Genomic DNA, 19,682 nt, shown 5'->3' on the forward strand with positions numbered 1-19,682 from the left:
CTGGCTCACTATCTGGACTGCATATGATATGTCCAACCGAGTCATCATGAGATATATTAAGCTGCCCGCCGATTGTCGGTACAGAGTAGGATCCTCAAGAGGAGAGCCTTCATCCTTGCTTAATTTTAAATTAACCTCCAGGGGAGTATCAACAGTCTTGGAGTCACTGAGATTAGCCAATTTGACAAGATACATTGCATACTTATGCTGGTTAACAAAATAGCCATTGGGAATTACGGCTGACCTCAAGTCCCGAGAAGTAGGTTAAGGGGCCCAAGTCCTTCATCTTAAAGGAGTCGCTAAGAAGTCTTTTCAGATCAGTGATTCCCTCCACATCATTCTCTGTAATAATTATGTCATCAACATATAAGAGGAAAAGAGTCGCACCCTGATTCTGATGCAAAGTGAAAAGAGAGTGACCAGACGAGCTTTGAATAAATCCTGCATCAGTGATCACAGATCTGAATAAATCCAGCACCCAGAGCCTAGTTTGAGAGATTCAGGTCTGTGATCATTGATGCAGGAATACCCCAAGTCGTGTCTTATATTATCAATCATGCCCAACTTGTCACGTTGTTCTTTATGGTGCAAATCAATGTTGCATAGACACACAGTCATGGGAGTCGGAATCCAACATGTCCAAGAGTCTGACTTGGCAACATTGAATTGGGGAAGATAGAAGAGTTAAGTAACCCATTTCTGAGGGTAAAATCCTATCACAATAAATCCTCCCATAATGTAATTCTTGTTCCAGAATCACTTCATACCAGTCAAATTATTAGAATGTGGGAAGGATGACCACAATGAACTTCAGTAACACACTAAAATGACCTTCTCAGCTAAGCATGCTTTAAAATGGCAACACTATTTCTTGATATTTCCATGTCATGCGTCAATTCTATGCGTACAAACTACAAACACAAAATATTATTGAAATCGACGTATTCCCCCAGTAAAAATTGCCAATACCATGTAGAGGAGTAAACACGATGGTATTATAACATGATGAGCTGGCAACAATATTACAGATATATGGAGGAATAGTATTATAACCTGCGTAATGGAGATAATGACCACTTTGAGCCAGCTGTTTTTTTTTTTTTTTGTGTGTGTGTGTGTGGTGTTAAATCTTGGTTTTTATTATTATGCAGAATCTACTTGCTTTTGATGACTAAATGGGACACTGCTAGGTTACCTAGGAAATCTCCATAACCATATTTCAAGAAGGGAAGTGTTTTTGTCTCTCCATTTGTCCTTTACCATGACCTGCATCCTCCCCTTGAGAAACCTTTAATTATTTTTCTCCACTCTCATCTTCACCTATATTTATTCCCATTATTATAGTGTTTTGTAATTGTCACTTCCCTTTTAAAATTCATTGACCTTGATTAACACACGTATTATGTTTGTTTTCTAATTTAATGTTCACATTGATTATGTACCTTGATTGTTATACAGGTCAGCTTTCTTGCTTGATGTGATTGCAATCAGTACCCTTATTATATACATAATTCGTGTAGCACTGGGTTACAAGCAGACTTGGGATCGATATCAAGTTAGTTATCTATATTTTCCATTGTAGTGAGGACCTTCATGGATCAAAACAACAAATTTTGTAAATATTCCCTTGTATTCATATTTGTGGAAGATGTTCTTAGTGTCTTCTTATATAGGATCCATTGTTGCAGCTTCTGGTCAACAAGACACTTAACGAGAAAACCTTAGCAAGTGGCTTTGGCTCAATTCACTTTCTGTTGGACGCCTCTGAACAGCAACAAGTGAGGATATTAAATATGTGATGGCTTTATCTTCAATAGAATCCAAGAAACTTTGCCATCTGAAATTATTCTTCATTTTCCTTTTCTTTTCACTCTGTGCCTTGCAGTACAAAGAAGCTATTTTAGCTTATGCAGTTCTGCTCCAAGCTAATGAGGATGAGGTATTTTATGTTTTTTCAATTGAAATAAAGCCGGAAAATTTACCAAGTCAATAATTTCATTGTCTAACTAGGAATTTTTGCCTTGATTTATAGAGACAGGATTATAGCCCCAGTGCACTGAAAATCTTAACCAACCTGAAGTTTTTGGGTCTAGTCCTGGTAATCTTTTACGATAACAATCTTATTCTGAAATTAGCATCATCTGTTATTCCTCTCCTAGGATCCTCTTGGATTCTTGTAGGGAAATATCTATGATGCTAGAATGGTATGATACTGGAAGATCTTTGACCAATCAGAACCCCCTATTATAGTTGGACTCTTCAAGCTATCTCATAATATGTAAAGTCTGGGTTTATTCTATGAGAAACTCATCAAATGGACTTCCAAATGGTGGGACAGAATTTGGTTGACCAAGGTCGAGCAAAAAATTTTTGGAATTGTCTTGATAATTATAAATATGAGAGAGGTATTCACGTCATTCAGAAAGGTGACAAGGTCAGGCTCTTTACAAACTAGTGCTGTAAATTCAAGAATTTATGAGGGGATAGAATGAACACTAGTCTTACCCAAGATATCAGTATAGAAAAGAGAAACAGGCTCAAAATACTCATTTTGAGCTCTTTATCATACTTGTAGTTTCCCTGTCATCCATGTTCTGGGTAATCGTTTAGTTATAGAATGAACACTATTGTTTTTGAGGAGTAAAAAGAGAAGTAAAATGAAGTACTTAATATGAGAAAAGTGAAATATAGCAAATATTGCATCAGTTTTTGTGGTATGTGTGTCTGTGCTCTTCAATTAATGGTGATATATGCAACACCATCCCCTATTTATCATAGATAATCAGTTTGGATCCTTATCAAGCTGGATTGGGGTAGACCTGATACGAACCCACTTATTATCAGGGCTCAACTATCAGACCTAGGACTAACCTGCCAATTGGGCATGTCCTATAACCTATGAAATAAAATCAGATTGGTTTAAGTATCATTCAGTACATCTACCAACTTAAAATTACTTTTGAGGCCTTTTAACTATTGTCAAGTATGCCTAGGCTTTTTGAGATGCGGAGGAGAACCATATCAAAGTTCTCAGATCCCATGAGTACCATCAAGTTAAATTCCAATATTTTATGCCGATTCTGATATGCAAAAGCAATTTTTTACCAGACAAAAGGATCTTTATTTTTATCATAATGGAATATGAGAATACTTTGGATGTATAACTTCCATGTTTTCCTTTTCTTCATTAGTTTTCTTTGTCCTGCAATTGGCATATAAAGATCACTAGCTGTTATGGAAAATGCAGGTCCTTTCTCGTAAAAGCATCGGGAGCTCATGTGAGATATTTTTGTACGATAAGTTCAAGGAAAAGGTAAGAAAGACAATGTTCCTTCAATAAAATGGATTGTATAGGCTAAAAGGACTGGGTTGAATTATGTGCAGGTTGAAATGCCGGTTGACAAAGCTCTCGATACATTGCTGAGATTGGGCCTTGTAGTAGAGGTTCTTTCTAATGGGAGCCCAAGGCTGCATGCTCTTTCATGTTTCGAGGCATGTAAGGCCCTTAAAAAACGTTGGGACAGCCTACTCATGTAAAAGATGTTTGTCTTTATGTTAATACAGGTATAATTTTTCTGTACATCCTGTCATGTTTTCCTGCTTTCATGCTGGTATTTAAGGTTGGGAGAAATCTAGCATCTAATGAGGACGAGGGTTGTGTGAGTCGTGGCCCGTGGGGGTTCACAGATCAGCAAACTGTTTGGCTGATAGACTTGCTAAACAAGGGGCTAACAGAGAATAAATGTACTGGGGAACAACAAATAAGAACTATTTGTAAACTTGAAATGCATGCAAGGAGGTTAGGTGGTGAAATACCAACCTAACAAAAGATACGTATTGTACTTAATTATTTTTTCACAAACTAATAAAGACTATAATTATCTATAAAAAGATGTTTGAACTGAAGGTTCACGACTGTTGGAGAATGTGTTAATGCGTCATGGTTTCCTATAGGGATGTCAGAGGGTCTGTTCAGTATGGGTTGACTCAACATGAAGTTGACTGACCTGATTAAATAAAATGGAGTACCAAAGCTGATCTGAATTACCCCACAAATAGTAGACCAATGGTCAAACAAGGCTATATGTATAAATTATTCAATGCTACATGTTGGTCCTGGCACATGTGCACCTCAACCCAATCCTGACCCAAAGCCTGATTGAGGCTGACCTGTCTTTAACCAATAGGCTCCAGTCAATGCGGGTTTACCCCTTAACCCCACCCACTGACATCCCTAGTTGCCTGATATAGCTTATTAGTGACCACATGTTAATGTAAGACAAGGACATGATATGTTAAAAAGCTCAGCTCTTTCACGACCCTACCTCTTCAATTAGAGAATACCTGACATTGATAAAAAAATAGAGAATTCCTGATATGGGGATTAGTTTGTTTTTAGGGTTCAATCCTTTGAACTATGGATATTAGGCCATGTTTGGGATTGTTTATGTTAAAAATAAGTGCTTAAAAATAAGTGTTTAATGGAATAAGCACTTATTTTGTATTGGGTGTTTGGTGGTCTTTTTCTCCAATAAGTACTTAAATAAGCAATTTTGACTCTTTCATCCTTCATTTTCTTTCAAAATTTTAAAATATTCAATCTAAAGTGAATGAATAAAAGTACTTTGATAGAAGTACTTTTGTAAGTGCTTTTATAAAATCATTTTCATAAAAGTGCTTTTATAAAAGTGTTTTCGTAAAATTGCTTTTATAAAAATACTTCTATAAAAGTACTTTTATAAAAGTGCTTTCATAAAATTACTTTTATAAAAGTGTTTTCTTAAAAGTACTTTCATAAAAGTACTTTTATAAAAGTGTTTTCATAAAAGTATTTTTGTAGAAGTGCTTTCATGTAAAAGTACTTTTACAAAAGTGCTTTCATAAAAGTAATTTTCATAAAATTACTTTTCTAGAAGTGTCTTTATAAATTGTTTTTGTAAAAGGGTATAACTGGTATTCTAAAAATTCACTAGAGACAATTATGAGAGTAAAAAATTGAATAAGTGCTTACTGTACAAGCACTTAAAAAAAGCTAGAAATTTGGGCTTAAAAAATAAGCCCTTATTTTCAAAATAAGCACTAATTTCAAGCTTATTTCCCAAACACTAACAAGTGCTTAATGGTGTGGTCTCCGCCCAAATAAGCACTTCCAAACATGGCCTTAGTCCTGTAGAAATTGTAGAGAATAGAACTTAAAGTCTAAGGGTATTTGAGTCACTTTGTGAGTGGAGCAAATATCTCTATGTCACTTTAGGGTTCATGTTCGAACTTGCCAATAATATCTTTATGTCTAATTTAAGAAAGATCCTTAGTAAGAAAATTAGTTGGATGGTTTTTGTTCTTCACAAATGGAAGGCACACTATTGTCCACCTCAAATATGAAGTGTAAATCCACCTCTATATGTTTAGTGTGATAGTGCTAGATGGGATTACAAGCTATATTGTTTACAACCTTATTGTCATATTATATCCTCATACGTTCATTATTACAAAACCTAAGATCTCTCAAAACATGCTTAACCTAAAGGAGCTTGGAAATACCACTCTAATGATTTCCTCCTATTAGAGTGCAATACGTAGATGTGGACTTTTTGTTACCAACACAAGTCTAACCAGCATTAGTGTATGCTTCTACTCAAAGATGTCTATAATTAGAAAACAAGAGCTGTTTTTCTTATTTACCCTTCAAATGTCTAAGAAACTTTCAATCACCTCATAATGACCAACATGTGATGTTCTCAGCCGTTGGATGTTTAAGAACCTTTCAGGTCTAACTAGTAATACTTAGAATGTTTTCAGCCGTTGGATAGACTTGGGGAGTTTATTCTACAAAGGTTGACACTGATGTGCTATCAAAGAACTTGGAGTAGCTTGTTTCAACTGTTAAGGTTAGACCCAAAGCACATGTAGTGTGTGTTTGGTTGAAACACTGATTATGGTAATGCATTGGGTGTCAGATCAGGCTGTCTTTGATATGCCAATCAGTGAGATCCTTTAGGGGTCAAAGCTTGAGTATGTTGGGACAATTTGAGAATTCACTTAAGTGGGTGATCATAGTGATAGGATCGGCCCCTTTGTCGAACAAAGTGAATGATTGAGACTGCACTTTCTCCGATGGAAACCTAAATTGCCATAAGTGGATTTCAAATGTGTTTGAGATTTGGTTTTGCAAAATATATCTATATGATACATATATATTATGTTTTGAGAAAATTGTTTGCAAAATGTTTTAATTCCTAGGATCCATTCAAGTAGAGAGTGTAACACTACACCTTGCAGTCAGGGGAGAGGTCATTCCCTGTTGGGTAGTGTTTGATCATTATGGGCTGAGAGGTTAAGTGTAAGAGACCATTAAGGATTGACTACCTGATAGGCTATATCTTAATTAAGTCTATTATCCTTGGGTCTTCATAGGATGGCTGGATTAAATGATCAATTAACTATAAACGTTGGGCTCATTTTGAGCCCATAGTGATGAACTCAGAGGTTCACTACATTTGGCAATGAATTCGACCAGACCTTTTCATAGAGGCTGTGTTAAACCATGTGGGCATATGTGAGGTCATTGTGCGGTCGTGAGCCATTTAGTTAATGGGTCTAAATCCCATGATTAATATGATTAATCAAGATGAGCCCATGATTAATATGATTAATCAAGATGTCACATGACTGCTTAAGCTGTCATATGACATGGGCGAATATGGGTTTGGATATGGGTATGGAACACCCATTTTGTTAAGAGGATAAGACCTATTTATGATAGAGTCCAGATCCAAATAAAAATTTGGATAAACCTCCTAATTCGATTAGGAAAGGTGCTCCGTAAAGGATAAAAGAAAGAGAGATCGAACTACTTCAGATAACTCTGCAATTCAACATTCTCTCTTCTCCTGTTGTCGCCCAAGAAACCGTAGTTCAATATCACCTTTTTGGAACTGATCTTGATAAGTTCTTTCTATGATTTTTGCAAGAAAAATACAGAGAAAAATCTTTCTCACCTCCCTTGTTTGATCCAAAGTGTTGGACTGCGGTTTTGCTGAAAATTGCATTGCTGAACCGGTTTCAACTTCAAGTTGTGCCATTTTCAGTGGAATTTGGTTTTGGGATTTGATTTGGGCGTGAACCACCTTGGGAGCTACATTTGTGAAATTTGTATTAGGCATACATCTCCCTCTTGTTTGGTTTCAAATATGGTCCAATTTCAATGCAACATCAATCATAGAAAAATGCATTTTTTCTAAAACAGAGAATATGATTCTTGAAAAGTTAAAGAAAATTTTTGAAAATTTGCCCAGCCATCTAGCATGATTCGGCCATCCATATGATGGATCCTAACCTTCCAACAGTGGCATCAGACCAAAGGTTCAATCATGAACCAAAATAGAGCAGATTTGAACCAAGAATCAAATCGGCAAGAACTAGTATATCCGATTTGAGTAGTTAGTAGTTTTTCTAAGAAAACGGTTCTCAGATTTGGGCGAATTGATCTGAAATTTTTATGATTATATTCTGATATAATTTAGAACTTCTCTTTTGTGAATTTCTTGATATATTGGGCTGATTGTGTGATGGAGATCAAAATCTTTTGTGGCACCAAGATCTATGTACTCGAAAAATTATTATTTGATTATTTGATTTGTAATATTTTTTTTTTATTTTTAGAAAATTTGTCTTATGATTTTTCCTAATATAAGTAATAGAAATTAGGGTTTTTCTTTTTTTTTTTTTTGCATCATAGAAATTGCTGGAGCGTGCGGAGAAGACAGATATTGCATATAGAGAGCAATCTATGATTTACAGTTTCTTGCAGGGTTGTAGTTTGTCCAGATTGGATACGGACCACCACACTTTAATCCCTAGCTTATTATTTGCTTATTATCTACTGTCTTGATTATGAATCTCGACTAAAAAATTTCAGATCATTATTTTGTGATTTTTTGCATGTTTTAAACACCAAACCCTAGGCTAATTTGACCTAGTTTTGGTCTAAATTGGTTGGGTCGAACATATGGTTCTAAGGGTCTGATCACAACCCCTTAGGTCACATTTTAAGTAACTCAAAATCAGATTTGTGCCAAGAGTTTGATGGTCCATTACATGCATCAATTCGGCTCTCTCTTGAATACCCCCTTTTGTGTTAGATTAAAGCAAAACCATCCCATTTCAGCATGGATTGCTATATGGGCCGAACTATTTTTTGTAGTTTAGCCCATATACCAAGATAAAATTATTAGATAAATTTGGTTCATCATTTGGTTGATTATGTGTTAATCTAAATAAATATGGGTTTTACAAGCTTTAAATTGATTTGGATCAATTTGTGTGTGTGCTTGTGATGTGTTGAATGAATGTGATTCGCTCATGGGCCATAAGTTTTTTGCCCATGTTTGGACTTATGTGGCTCTCTGCGATCATCATAGCTAAATGCATATAATTGCCATGATGCCCATAGTGAAAGGATGGTATTAGATAGTGTATGCCCTTATCTCCAATAAGAATGATGTACATTATGACATTTAATGTAAATGAATAAAGTACATATTTGATTCGTGTTATTATAGTGTGTTTCTGAATAAATGAATAAAGTGCATGTTTGATTCATGTTGTTTGGTTTAATTCTGTGTAAAACCCTAAAACTGGACATTTATAGAGACTCGTGTTAGTTTTAAATGTTCACAGCCGTTGGATAAGTCTAGGGAGATTTATCCTGCCAAGGCTGATACTGGTGTGCCACCAAGTGTTGGGATGGTCTGTCTCAGCCACCAGGGTAAGACCCGAGGCACATGTAGTATGGGATTACTTGAATCCTTGAACCGGACCAGATTTTTAGTATTGCCCTGGACCTTGGAGATAGATGGGCAAAACTGGAAAGTTACACCTGACCCCTAGACTCGATTATGACACTTCACTAGGTGTTGGATCAGACTGCCTTTGATATGCCAATCAGTGAGATCCTTAGCGGGGATCAAAACCTGGGTATGTTGGGGCAGTTTGAGAATTCATCCAAGTGGCTGATCATAGTGACAGAATCAGCCACTTTGTCGGACAAAGGGTAATAATCGGGAATGCACTCTCTCTGATGGAAACCAAACTGCCGGCAGTTGATTTCAATCGTTGGAATTTTGTTTTGCAAAATTAATATATTTATATATATATATGTACGGTTTCAAATTGTTTGCAAATGGTTTTAATTCCCGAGATCCATGTGAGAGGAGAGTGCGGCACTGTTCCTTGCAGCCGAGGGATAGGTCCTCTCTTGTCGGGCAGTGCTTGATCATTAAGGGCTGAGAGGTTAAGTGTAAGACCATTGAGGATAATACCTGATGGGCTAATCTTGCACCTGCCCACAGTCCCTGGGTTTTTATAAGATGGCTTGGCCCAGGGACCACTTAATGTAAGTGTTGGGCCCATAGGGTCCATATGATGGACTCAAGGGGTTCATTGAGTTTTTCAGTGAATTCGGCTGGGCCTTGTATTAAAGGCTGGGCCGAATCCATGTGGCTAGTGTGTAGATCAATGCTTGGGTCCCACGCCATACAAAGAAGCCCAACTGGGCAGTAGATTGGAAAGTAATTAGACACTAAACACTTAATGGGCCAGAAGCCCATTTCGAGGTGGGCTGATAAAATCACCCATCCTTGGGGCGAATATGAGATTAATGTTAGTAAAAGGATTGGGCCTTTAGCTTTATCCTCTCTTGGAGACCAAATTCAAATTAGATTTGAATCCGGTAACCTCCTGATAAGATCAGGAGTAAGTTAACTTTATCTGCATATAGGATTAAGATTATCCCCTATCCAAATACTGATTTGGATTGGGATAACTCCTAATTAGGAGGTTTCTTAATCAAGAAGAAAGGAGGAGAAACCCTAACAAAAGAGCAAGAAAGGTTCCTGCGAATTGAGATCAGATCTCATACTCCAGAAAAAGAAAGAAGAAGCAGTTCAGCTTTTTCGCCTTTGGAGTTCTCCTCTTGCCGTCGCCATCTGGTTTTGCAAGATTAGATCTTTGAAAAAAAAGAAAGTCAAGAAATCTGTTCTTGACATCAGTCTTGCAAGAAAGACTGAAAAAGATTCAGTGTTTAGTACTTCCAGAGGATTCTTGTGAAGGATCCAGTGTGTAGGACGCACCCTGCTGGTTCTGTTCCATCCACAACTGTGTCATCTTCAGTAGGAACGGATCTTGGAGCATTATTTGGGCGTGAACACCAACTTTGGGAGATAGTGCTTCTCCGGATCAGGTATATTCCTCCCATTTGTCTTTTGGTACAGATCTGGTTTGATTATGGTTCAAGTAGGATCCTTGAATATTGTATTCTAAAGAAGGGTAGGATCCATCTAATGGACGCCATGAAGGGTGCAAAATGGGTGGGCGAATTTCAAAAATTTTCCTACATTCTCCCAACTGGGAATCATATTCCCTAAATTTAGAATACAATATTCAAGGATTCTACTTCAACCATAATCAAATAAGATCTGAACCAAAAGGAAACATGAAGGATTATACCTGATCCCGAGAAACAATATCTCCCAAAGTTGGTGTTCACGCCCAAAGAATGTGCCAAGATCCGCTCCTGCTGAAGATGACACAGCTGTTGATGGAACAGAACCAGCAGGGTGCATCATACACATTGGATCATTCACAAGAATCCACTGGAAACTCTGAACACTAAATCCTTTTTAGTCTTTTCGCAACACTGATGTCAAGAACTGGTTTTTTGACATCTTCGCCCCACAGATGGGTGATCATATCAGCCCAACTCGTAATGGGCTTTTGGCCCATTAAGTGTTCAATGTTTAATTAGTTTCCAATCTGCTACCCAGTTGGGTTTCTTTGTATGGTGTGGGACCCAAGTATTGATCTACACACCAGCCACATGGGTTCGGCCCAGTCTTTATTACAAGGCCCAGCCGAATTCATTGAAAAACTCAGTGACCCCCTTGAGCCCATCACATGGACCCTCTGGGCCCAACACTTACATTAAGTGGTCCCTGGGCCAAGCCATCTTATAAAAACCTAGGGACTGTGGGCAGGTGCAAGATTAGCCCATCAGGTATTATCCTAAATGGTCTTACACTTAACCTCTTAGCCCTTAATGATCAAGCACTGCCCGACAAGAGAAGACCTCTCCCTCGACTACAAAGACTGTGGGCAGGTGCACTCGCTACTCATATGGATCCCGGGAATTAAAACCTTTTTGCAAATGTTTTTGAAACTGTACATATACATACATATATATATATATATATATATATATATATTAATTTTGCAAAACAAAATTTCAACGATTGAAATCAACTACCGGCAGTTTGGTTTCCATCAGAGAGAGTGCATTCCCGATCATTACCATTGTCCGACAAAGGGGCTGATCCTGTCACTATGATCACTCACTTAGATGAATTCTTAGACTGTCCTAACATATCCAGGTTTTGACCCCCACTAAGGATCTCAATGATTGACATATCAAAGACAGTCCAATCCGACACCTAGTGAAGTGTCATAATCGAGTCCAGGGGTCAGGTGTAACTTTCCGGTTTTGCCATCTGTCTCCAAGGTCTAGGGAAATACTAGAAATCTGGTCTAGTTCAAAGATTCAAGCTATCCCATACTGCATGTGCCTTGGGTCTTACCCTGATGGCCGAGACAAGCCATCCCAACACTTTGTGGTACATCAGTATCAGCCTTGGTAGGAAAAGTCTCCCTAAACTTATCCATTGGCTATGAACATTTAAAACTAACACGAGTCTCTATAAGTGTCTAGTTTTAGGGTCTTACACAGAAATATACCAAACAACATGAATCAAACACGTACTATGTTTATTTACACTAAATGTCAAAAGTACATCAAATTGGATTGAAGCTAAGGGCATACAAAACAGTCTAACAGCTCCCACTTGCACTTAGGTCCAATCCGGTACAAGCCGGAGTCCCATACTTTTCACATGTTTCTCAAACACCTTCTGTGTTAGTGGCTTAGTCAATGGGTCTGCCACATTGTCTGCTGATGCTACCTTCTGAATTAGGACGTCCCCTCTACCAACGATCTCCCGCAGTACATGGTACTTCCTCCCGATGTGCTTTGACTTCGAGTGAGCCCGAGGCTCTTTAGCCTGGGCGATCACTCCATTGTTGTTACACAACAACGAGATGGGTGATGTGCTGGACGGAATCACTCCCAATTTGTGTATGAATTTCTTCATCCACACTGCTTCCTTGGAAGCTTCACTTGCGGAAATGTACTCGGCCTCGGCTGTGGAGTCTGCAGTGGACCCCTGTTTGCTACTTTTCTAGCAAACAGCACACGATCCTATCGTGAAAACATACCCAGATGTAGACTTTCTATCATCTGGATCCGGTTGGAAATCAGCATCGGTATACCCTAGAACTTGTAGTGAACTACCATCGAATATCAGACAAAACTCTTTTGTCCTTCGAAGGTATTTAAGTATGTTCTTCACAGCAGTCCAATGCTCCTGCCCTGGGTTGGCCTGGAATCTGCTTACCACACTCGCTGCCTGAGCTATGTCCGGGCGAGTGCACAGCATGGCATACATGATGCTCCCTACGGCTGAGGCATAGGGAACGTCTCTCATGCCCTCAATCTCCTCAGAAGTTTTGGGAGACATCTTCTTGGAGAGAGTGACTCGATGCCTGAAAAGAACATTTCCTTTCTTGGAGTTCTCCATGTTGTATCTTTTGACAATTTTGTCAATGTAAGCAGCCTGGGATAATCCAATTATTCGCTTCGATCTATCTCTATGGAGTCGAAGACCCAGTATGTATTAAGCTTCTCCAAGATCTTTCATGGAGAACTGCTGTGATAGCCATACCTTGACCGAAATCAACATTCCTACATCATTCTCAATGAGTAGGATATCGTCCACGTACAACACCAAAAGGGTGATCTTATCCCCACTGGATTTCCTGTAAACATAGGGCTCATCCGGATTCTGCACAAAGTCAAATGTTTTGACAGCAGAATCGAAACGGATGTTCCAACTCCTAGAAGCTTGCTTAAGTCCATATATGGATCTATTAAGTTTACATACCATGTGTTTCTGACCAGCAGTAATGAAGCCTTGCGGCTGCTGCATGTAGATATCTTCATTAAGATCTCCATTCAGGAACGTGGGTTTGACATCCATCTGCCAAATCTCGTAGTCATGGTATGCTTCTACAGCTAGCAGGATCCTAATGGATTTGAGCATGGCCACGGGCGAAAAGGTTTCCTCATAATCGTTACGTTCTTTCTGAGTGTACCCTTTCGCCACCAAGCGAGCTTTGTAGGTCTCAATCCTGCCATCGGGGCCCTTCTTCCTCTTGTAGTTCCATTTGCAACCAATTGCTTTTACCCCAGAGGGCGGATCTACTAGAGTCCAGACTCCATTGGTCTCCATCGAGTCCATCTCAGCTCTCATGGCCTCCACCCACTTCTGGGAATCTATGTCTAACATAGCTTCCGCGTAAGTTATGGGATCCTCTTCACTAGTCAAGGCTTCCACCAGGTAACTATCTTGATCATAACCATATCGGACTGGTGGCCTGGATACCCGAGTGGATCTTCTAGGTTGGTCACCACCTGGAGCTTGTGGGACATCTCCCACTGCACCTGAGCTCTCCTCATCAAGAACTATTTCTTGACGATGGGTGTCCAGGATGTAATCGGTTTCTAAGAATTGGGCATTTCGATTGCAGAACACTTTCTACTCACTTGGGTCATAGAATAGATAACCCACCGAATCTTTTGGGTAGCCTATAAATAGGCAACGACAGGTTTTGGATTCCAACTTGTCCGCACTTGTTCTTTTAACGTGTGCAGGACAACCCCAAACCTTCAAGTGTCTTACACTTGGCTTCCTTCCGGTCCATAGTTCATATGGAATCTTCGGAACCGATTTGGTTGGAACCCGATTTAGTACGTAGATAGCAGTCTCTAATGCATATCCCCAAAAGAATGTAGGTAATTCTGAGTGGACGAGAAGTGACCGTACGATGTCCAACAAGGTCCTATTCCTCCTCTCTGAAACACCGTTGAGTTGAGGTGTGGCAGGAGGAGCTAATTGTGACACTATCCCGTTGACCTTTAAGTAGTCCGTGAATTCATTAGAGAGATACTCGCTACCTTGATCTGATCAATGGGCCTTGATTACTCTCCCTAATTGTTTCTCGACTTCCTGTCTGAATTTTTTGAACTTTTCAAATGACTCAGACTTGTGTCTCATTAGGTACACGTAACCATATCGTGAAAAATCATCTGTAAAGGTGATGAAATACACGTGTTGATTTCGTGTCCTAATACTCAGGGGACCACATACATCAGTATGTATTAGATTAAGTATGCCTGTAGCTCTTTTAGGCTTACTGTCAAATGGCCGCTTAGTCATATTGCCTTGAAGGCAAGGCTCACAAGTGGGAAGATTTTCTACAATTAGAAAATTCAAAGGACCATCATTTACCAGCCTTGTGATTCGGTCAACACTGATGTGGCCAAGTCGGTAATGCCAGAGGCACGTGGGATTTACTGTATCACGATTTCTTTTCTTGGGATTTTTGACCGACGTAGTTTTGGTTAAGTTAGTTTCCAGAGAATGATGTAGAACATAGAGACCATTCTCAGTTCTCCGCATGCGATGAATTTGTTATTCCGTTTAACAGTAATTATATTACTAAAATAAACAGTATATCCATCAGCACACAGTTTAGAAACAGAAATCAAATTTCTTCTCAAGTTCTGTACATAAAGACAATCTTTAAGTACAAGCACTCATTCTCTAAAAACTAATTCTATGGTTCCTATTGCCGCAGCTGCAACACTTGCAATTGTTCCCAAAAACAGTGTCACTTTGCATTCACTCAATCTTCTGCTAACTTTGAACCCTTGCAGTGAGTTACACGCATGAGTTGAAGCCCCGGAGTCAACACACCAAGACACAGAAGTAACTAACATATTAGTTTCTATGACACAAGTATCGACGTTACCTTTCTTAGATTCCAGGTAGGTAGGACAGTTCCTCTTCCAGTGGTCGGTCTGCTTGCAGAAGTGACAGACATCAGATGCATTGTTCTTCTTCCACTTCTTGGGTTTGGCAGCTTTTTTCTAGGGATTCTTTGCCTTTCTCTTTTTCTTGCCCGATTTGTTAGCTTCAGCAAGCATAACCACATGCTCATCCTTCTTTAGTAGATCCTCGGCCCTCTGCAACATATTGCTGAGTTCTTGGACGCTGACATTCAGCTTATTCATGTTATAGTTCATTGTGAACGCATTGAAGTTAGAGGGCAAAGAATTCAAGATGGCATCCACTTGCGTGCCAAGATCTAGCCCGGATCCAAGGGCTTCAAGTTTGTTAATGTAACCCATCTTTCGAAGACAATGGTCATGAACTTTCTGCCCTTTGGACATTTGCGCGGTCATGAACAATTTCAGGACCTTCTGTCGAGTAGAACGGTTCTGCTCTTCATACATTGTCTTTAGACTGTCCAATATGTCTTTGGCTAGTTCGATCTGATCGAACTGCCTGTATATTGAGTTGTCTAGTGAGGCAATGACAAAGCAGCGGGCTAGGGAGTTCTTATCCTCCCAATCTTGGTAGTCCCTCCTACGGGCCTCAGAAGCCCTATCACCCAGACGCTTCGGGGCAGGATTTTTCACTAACTTATCTAACTTTTCAGAAGTGAGGACCAGCATAAGATTTTTGTACCTGTCGGCATAGTTTGTGCCCTTAAGCTTGTTATCATCTAGAAGCTTTGCGAATTGACTGTTTGCCATTTTCTGATAAAACAGCAAAATCATTAGTCCACAACCTTAGTTTGATTCATGTTACCTACATAGATATGGCTTTTAATCTATGTTCCATTCTCATTTATTCATCTCTGAGATTTCCCTCATTTCTCAGTGATGGAGACGACAAAATGTCTCTGGAAATGTGGGAAATCACATGGGGTGTGTGAAGCCAACTGTTTCAGCTGCATAACTCCACCACCTTTCTGTGATGGATCATATCCATTCATCAGATGAGTTTCCCTTTGGCCTCTGTCAGACAAGGTTCAGAGCCGTTTTCAGATAAACCTTTCTGTCCAGTGAGTGCACACCCATCATATTCAGGTTACGCCAAGGTACCGTGAGAGAGTTCCCATTTTCTGGTGAAGCCCCTCCCACATCAGTCTATGACGCCCCTATCATCTTATGAAACACTCTAACAGATCCAACAGCAAATGGATAGCCCAGTTTTATGGTGCGTTTCCTCATTACTGATGGACCCATCATTGTGCTAATGACGGAAGGCATTTAGAGAGTCCATCATATGGATCTCCCTATCACATGCATTCATATTTGCTGGAGGGAACAAAATTATGCCCTAGTTCTAATTTAGGTCAAACCAAAGTGGCTCCCATTGACTTTCATAAAGTCAGATTTCTGGTGGGCCTTGATCGGCTAGGGTTTCCATACACATCCCTTTTCAGGGTTATGGGGCCACCAAGAAAGTAAGGGTCATCCAATGACCTTAAGGGACATAGTGGCAATGATGTGCATTCAGCCATGGTGTGCGCAAGAGCCACTAACAAATCATCATGGGCCAAGTGCTTATGGCCCATGGTTGCAGCACATCAAACATCCAATCATCACATGAAAATGGAGGAATTGATCCAATCAATCAACTACTGTAAAGCCCATTAAACGGCCCATATGAAATCCATAACATTAACAATTAATATCTACTAGGTGTATGGGCTGAATCGTAGTTAGCAGTTCGGCCCATACAACTTTTCTCAAAAGTGTGGGCTTTTGCAGTTTTAACCCTTTAAAACTGGGCTTTACAGGTGGGCCGAATTAATCCCTGTAATTGAAAATCAGATTTGCAATGAAAGTGTGAGAAAAGTGGACTGAAAAACAGTCCCTTTCGAACCCCCAGATTCGGCCCAAACAGTTTTGGTCTAATCTGGTCCGAAATGGTTTGAAACTGATTTTCAATTCAAGAATTAATTCATGAAAGATCTGAAATTAATAATTTTGATTTTAGACAAGCACAAATCAACTATGGACTGTTCGCACCACCTACAAAACAGAGGTTAATCACTAGGTTTGCAGTTTCACAAACTGCAAATCGCAGAGAACGATTTCTCCATCTGCAAATCTCCAGCGCCGCCTTCCTCTTCCTTCTTCTTTAATCAAGAAAATAAAATAAAATAAAACAAAAATCCTATTTCTATTAATTAATTACATTCGTGATCAAATCCTATACATTCAGTCTAGAAAAATAAAAAAAAAATTATTTACAGATCGAATTGAATAGAAAAGGAAAAAAAGGGTACGCAGACCATCTGCGCCAAATCTGCACCGCAATCTCCAGATTCGAACAGTCCATTAAATCAAAATAAATAAAGAACATTTCTAAATAAATTTTGAATTTAATAGAAATTAATTTCAGAGCAATCGCCCTTAACAAGAAACAATTTCTTGAAATAAAGAAAACAATCTGCGCAAATCTTGGCAGAACAACTTCTGTCCATCTGCGCAGGTTCAGATATGATTTTCTTTTGGTTCAAGATTTGAACCTATGGCTCTGATACCATTGAAAGAAGGGTAGGATCTATCTAATGGACGCTATGAAGGGTGCGGAATGGGTGAGCATATTTCAAAAATTTTCCTACCTTCTCCCAATTGGGAATCATATTCCCTAAATTTAGAATACAATATTCAAGGATTCTACTTAAACCATAATCAAACCAGATCTGAACCAAAAGGAAACAAGAAGGATTATACCTGATCCGGAGAAACAATATCTCCCAAAGTTGGTGTTCACGCCCAAAGAAGATGCCAAGATCCGCTCCTGCTGAAGATGACACAGCTGTTGATGGAACGGAACCAGCAGGGTGCGTCCTACACACTAGATCCTTCACAAGAACCTACTGGAAACTCTGAACACTGAATCCTTTTTAGTCTTTTCTGCAACACTGATGTTAAGAACTAGTTTCTGGACTTCTTTCTCCTACAAAGATCGAATCTTGCAAGAGGGGGTTGGCGGCGGCTGGAGGAGAACTCCTGGGACGAAGATGGTTGAACAACTTTTCTTCTCTCTAGAGTTCTTGAGATCAAATCTCTATTGCAGAAGACTTTCTTCTTTCTTAGAGAAAACTTGGTTCGAAATCTGGTATATTCGAACCTTATTTTCTCCTACTTTCTTCTTGATTAAGAAATCCTCCCAATTAGAAGTTATCCCAATCCAAATCAATATTTGGATAGGGGATAATCTTAATCCTATCTGTAGATTAAGTTAGTTTACTCCTGATCTTATCAGGAGGTTACCAGATTCAAATCTGATTTGAATTTGGTCTCTCAGAGTGGATAAGGTCAAAGGCCCAATCCTTTCACTAACATTAATCTCAGAATCGCCCCACAGATGGGTGATCATATCAGCCCAGCTCGTAATGGGCTTTTGGCCCATTAAGTGTTCAATGTTTAATTAGTTTCCAATTTGTTGCCCAGTTGGGCTTCTTTGTATGGCGTGGAACCCAAGCATTGATCTACACACCAGCCACATGGGTTCGGCCCAGTCTTTATTACAAGGCCCAACCGAATTCACTAAAAAACTCAGTGACCCCCTTGAGCCCATCACCTGAACCCTATGGGCCCAACACTTACATTAAGTGGTCCCTGGGCCAAGCCATCTTATAAAAACCCAGGGATTGTGGGCAGGTGCATGATTAGCCCATCAGGTATTATCCTAAATGGTCTTACACTTAACCTCTTAGCCCTTAATGATCAAGCACTGCCCGACAAGAGAAGACCTTCCCTCAGCTGCAAGGAACAGTGCCACACTCTCTACTCACATGGATCCCGGGAATTAAAACCTTTTGCTATATAATTTTGCAAAACAAAATTCCAACGATTGAAATCAACTGTCGGCAGTTTGGTTTCCATCAGAGAGAGTGCATTCCCGATCATTATCATTGTCCGACAAAGGGGCTGATCCTGTCACTATAATCACTCACTTAGATGAATTCTTAGACTGTCCTAACATATCCAGGTTTTGACCCCCACTAAGGATCTCAATGATTGACATATCAAAGACAGTCCAATCCGACACCTAGTGAAGTGTCATAATCGAGTCCAGGGGTCAGGTGTAACTTTCCGGTTTTGCCATCTGTCTCCAAGGTCTAGGGAAATATTAGAAATCTGGTCTAGTTCAAAGATTCAAGCTATCCCATACTGCATGTGCCTTGGGTCTTACCCTGATGGCCGAGACAAGCCATCCCAACACTTTGTGGTACATCAGTATCAGCCTTGGTAGGAAAAGTCTCCCTAAACTTATCCATTGGCTATGAACATTTAAAACTAACACGAGTCTCTATAAGTGTCTAGTTTTAGGGTCTTACACAGAAATATACCAAACAACATGAATCAAACACGTACTATGTTTATTTACACTAAATGTCAAAAGTACATCAAATTGGATTGAAGCTAAGGGCATACAAAACTGTCTAACAGAAACTCCTAATGGGATTAGGAGATGCTCTATTAAGGTTATTAATAGAGAAGTAGGGTGAACCTCCAGTTCATCCTTCAGTCTACTGATTCAAGAGAGAAGATAGCATACAATTGGACTGCCTCTATCTTCTGCTCTTGCTCTCTTCTACTATTGCCGCCATAACCAGTTCGATCTCCACTCTAGGAGCGATCAAGA

General features: G+C 39.4%; 1 protein-coding gene across 9 annotated transcripts in view; it reads left to right on the plus strand.

Annotated features, from left to right (window-relative positions):
* The window catches only part of LOC148881182 (DUF3754 family protein, putative (DUF3754)), a 109,909-nt gene extending 106,018 nt beyond the window's left edge, over positions 1 to 3,891 (plus strand). For 5 of the 9 annotated variants that reach the window (XM_088963493.1, XM_088963490.1, XM_088963495.1 and 2 more), the window contains 5 exons: positions 1,459 to 1,555; positions 1,674 to 1,778; positions 1,886 to 1,939; positions 3,248 to 3,313; positions 3,385 to 3,891. In XM_088963493.1, coding sequence (XP_088819619.1) covers positions 1,459 to 1,555; positions 1,674 to 1,778; positions 1,886 to 1,939; positions 3,248 to 3,313; positions 3,385 to 3,537 — 475 coding nt within the window. In that variant the 3' untranslated portion in view covers positions 3,538 to 3,891. Of the gene's footprint in view, positions 1 to 1,151; positions 1,438 to 1,458; positions 1,556 to 1,673; positions 1,779 to 1,885; positions 1,940 to 2,032; positions 2,463 to 3,247; positions 3,314 to 3,384 lie in introns of those variants that run through there. The other 4 variants (XR_016104765.1, XM_088963491.1, XM_088963492.1 and 1 more) reach the window with 3 other exon arrangements.
* Positions 3,892 to 19,682: the final 15,791 nt, after the last annotated feature.

This window comes from Nelumbo lutea, chromosome 1 (genome assembly GCF_056320005.1).
Source record: "Nelumbo lutea isolate HS-2025 chromosome 1, American lotus-T2T, whole genome shotgun sequence".
Taxonomy (NCBI): Eukaryota; Viridiplantae; Streptophyta; class Magnoliopsida; order Proteales; family Nelumbonaceae; genus Nelumbo; species Nelumbo lutea.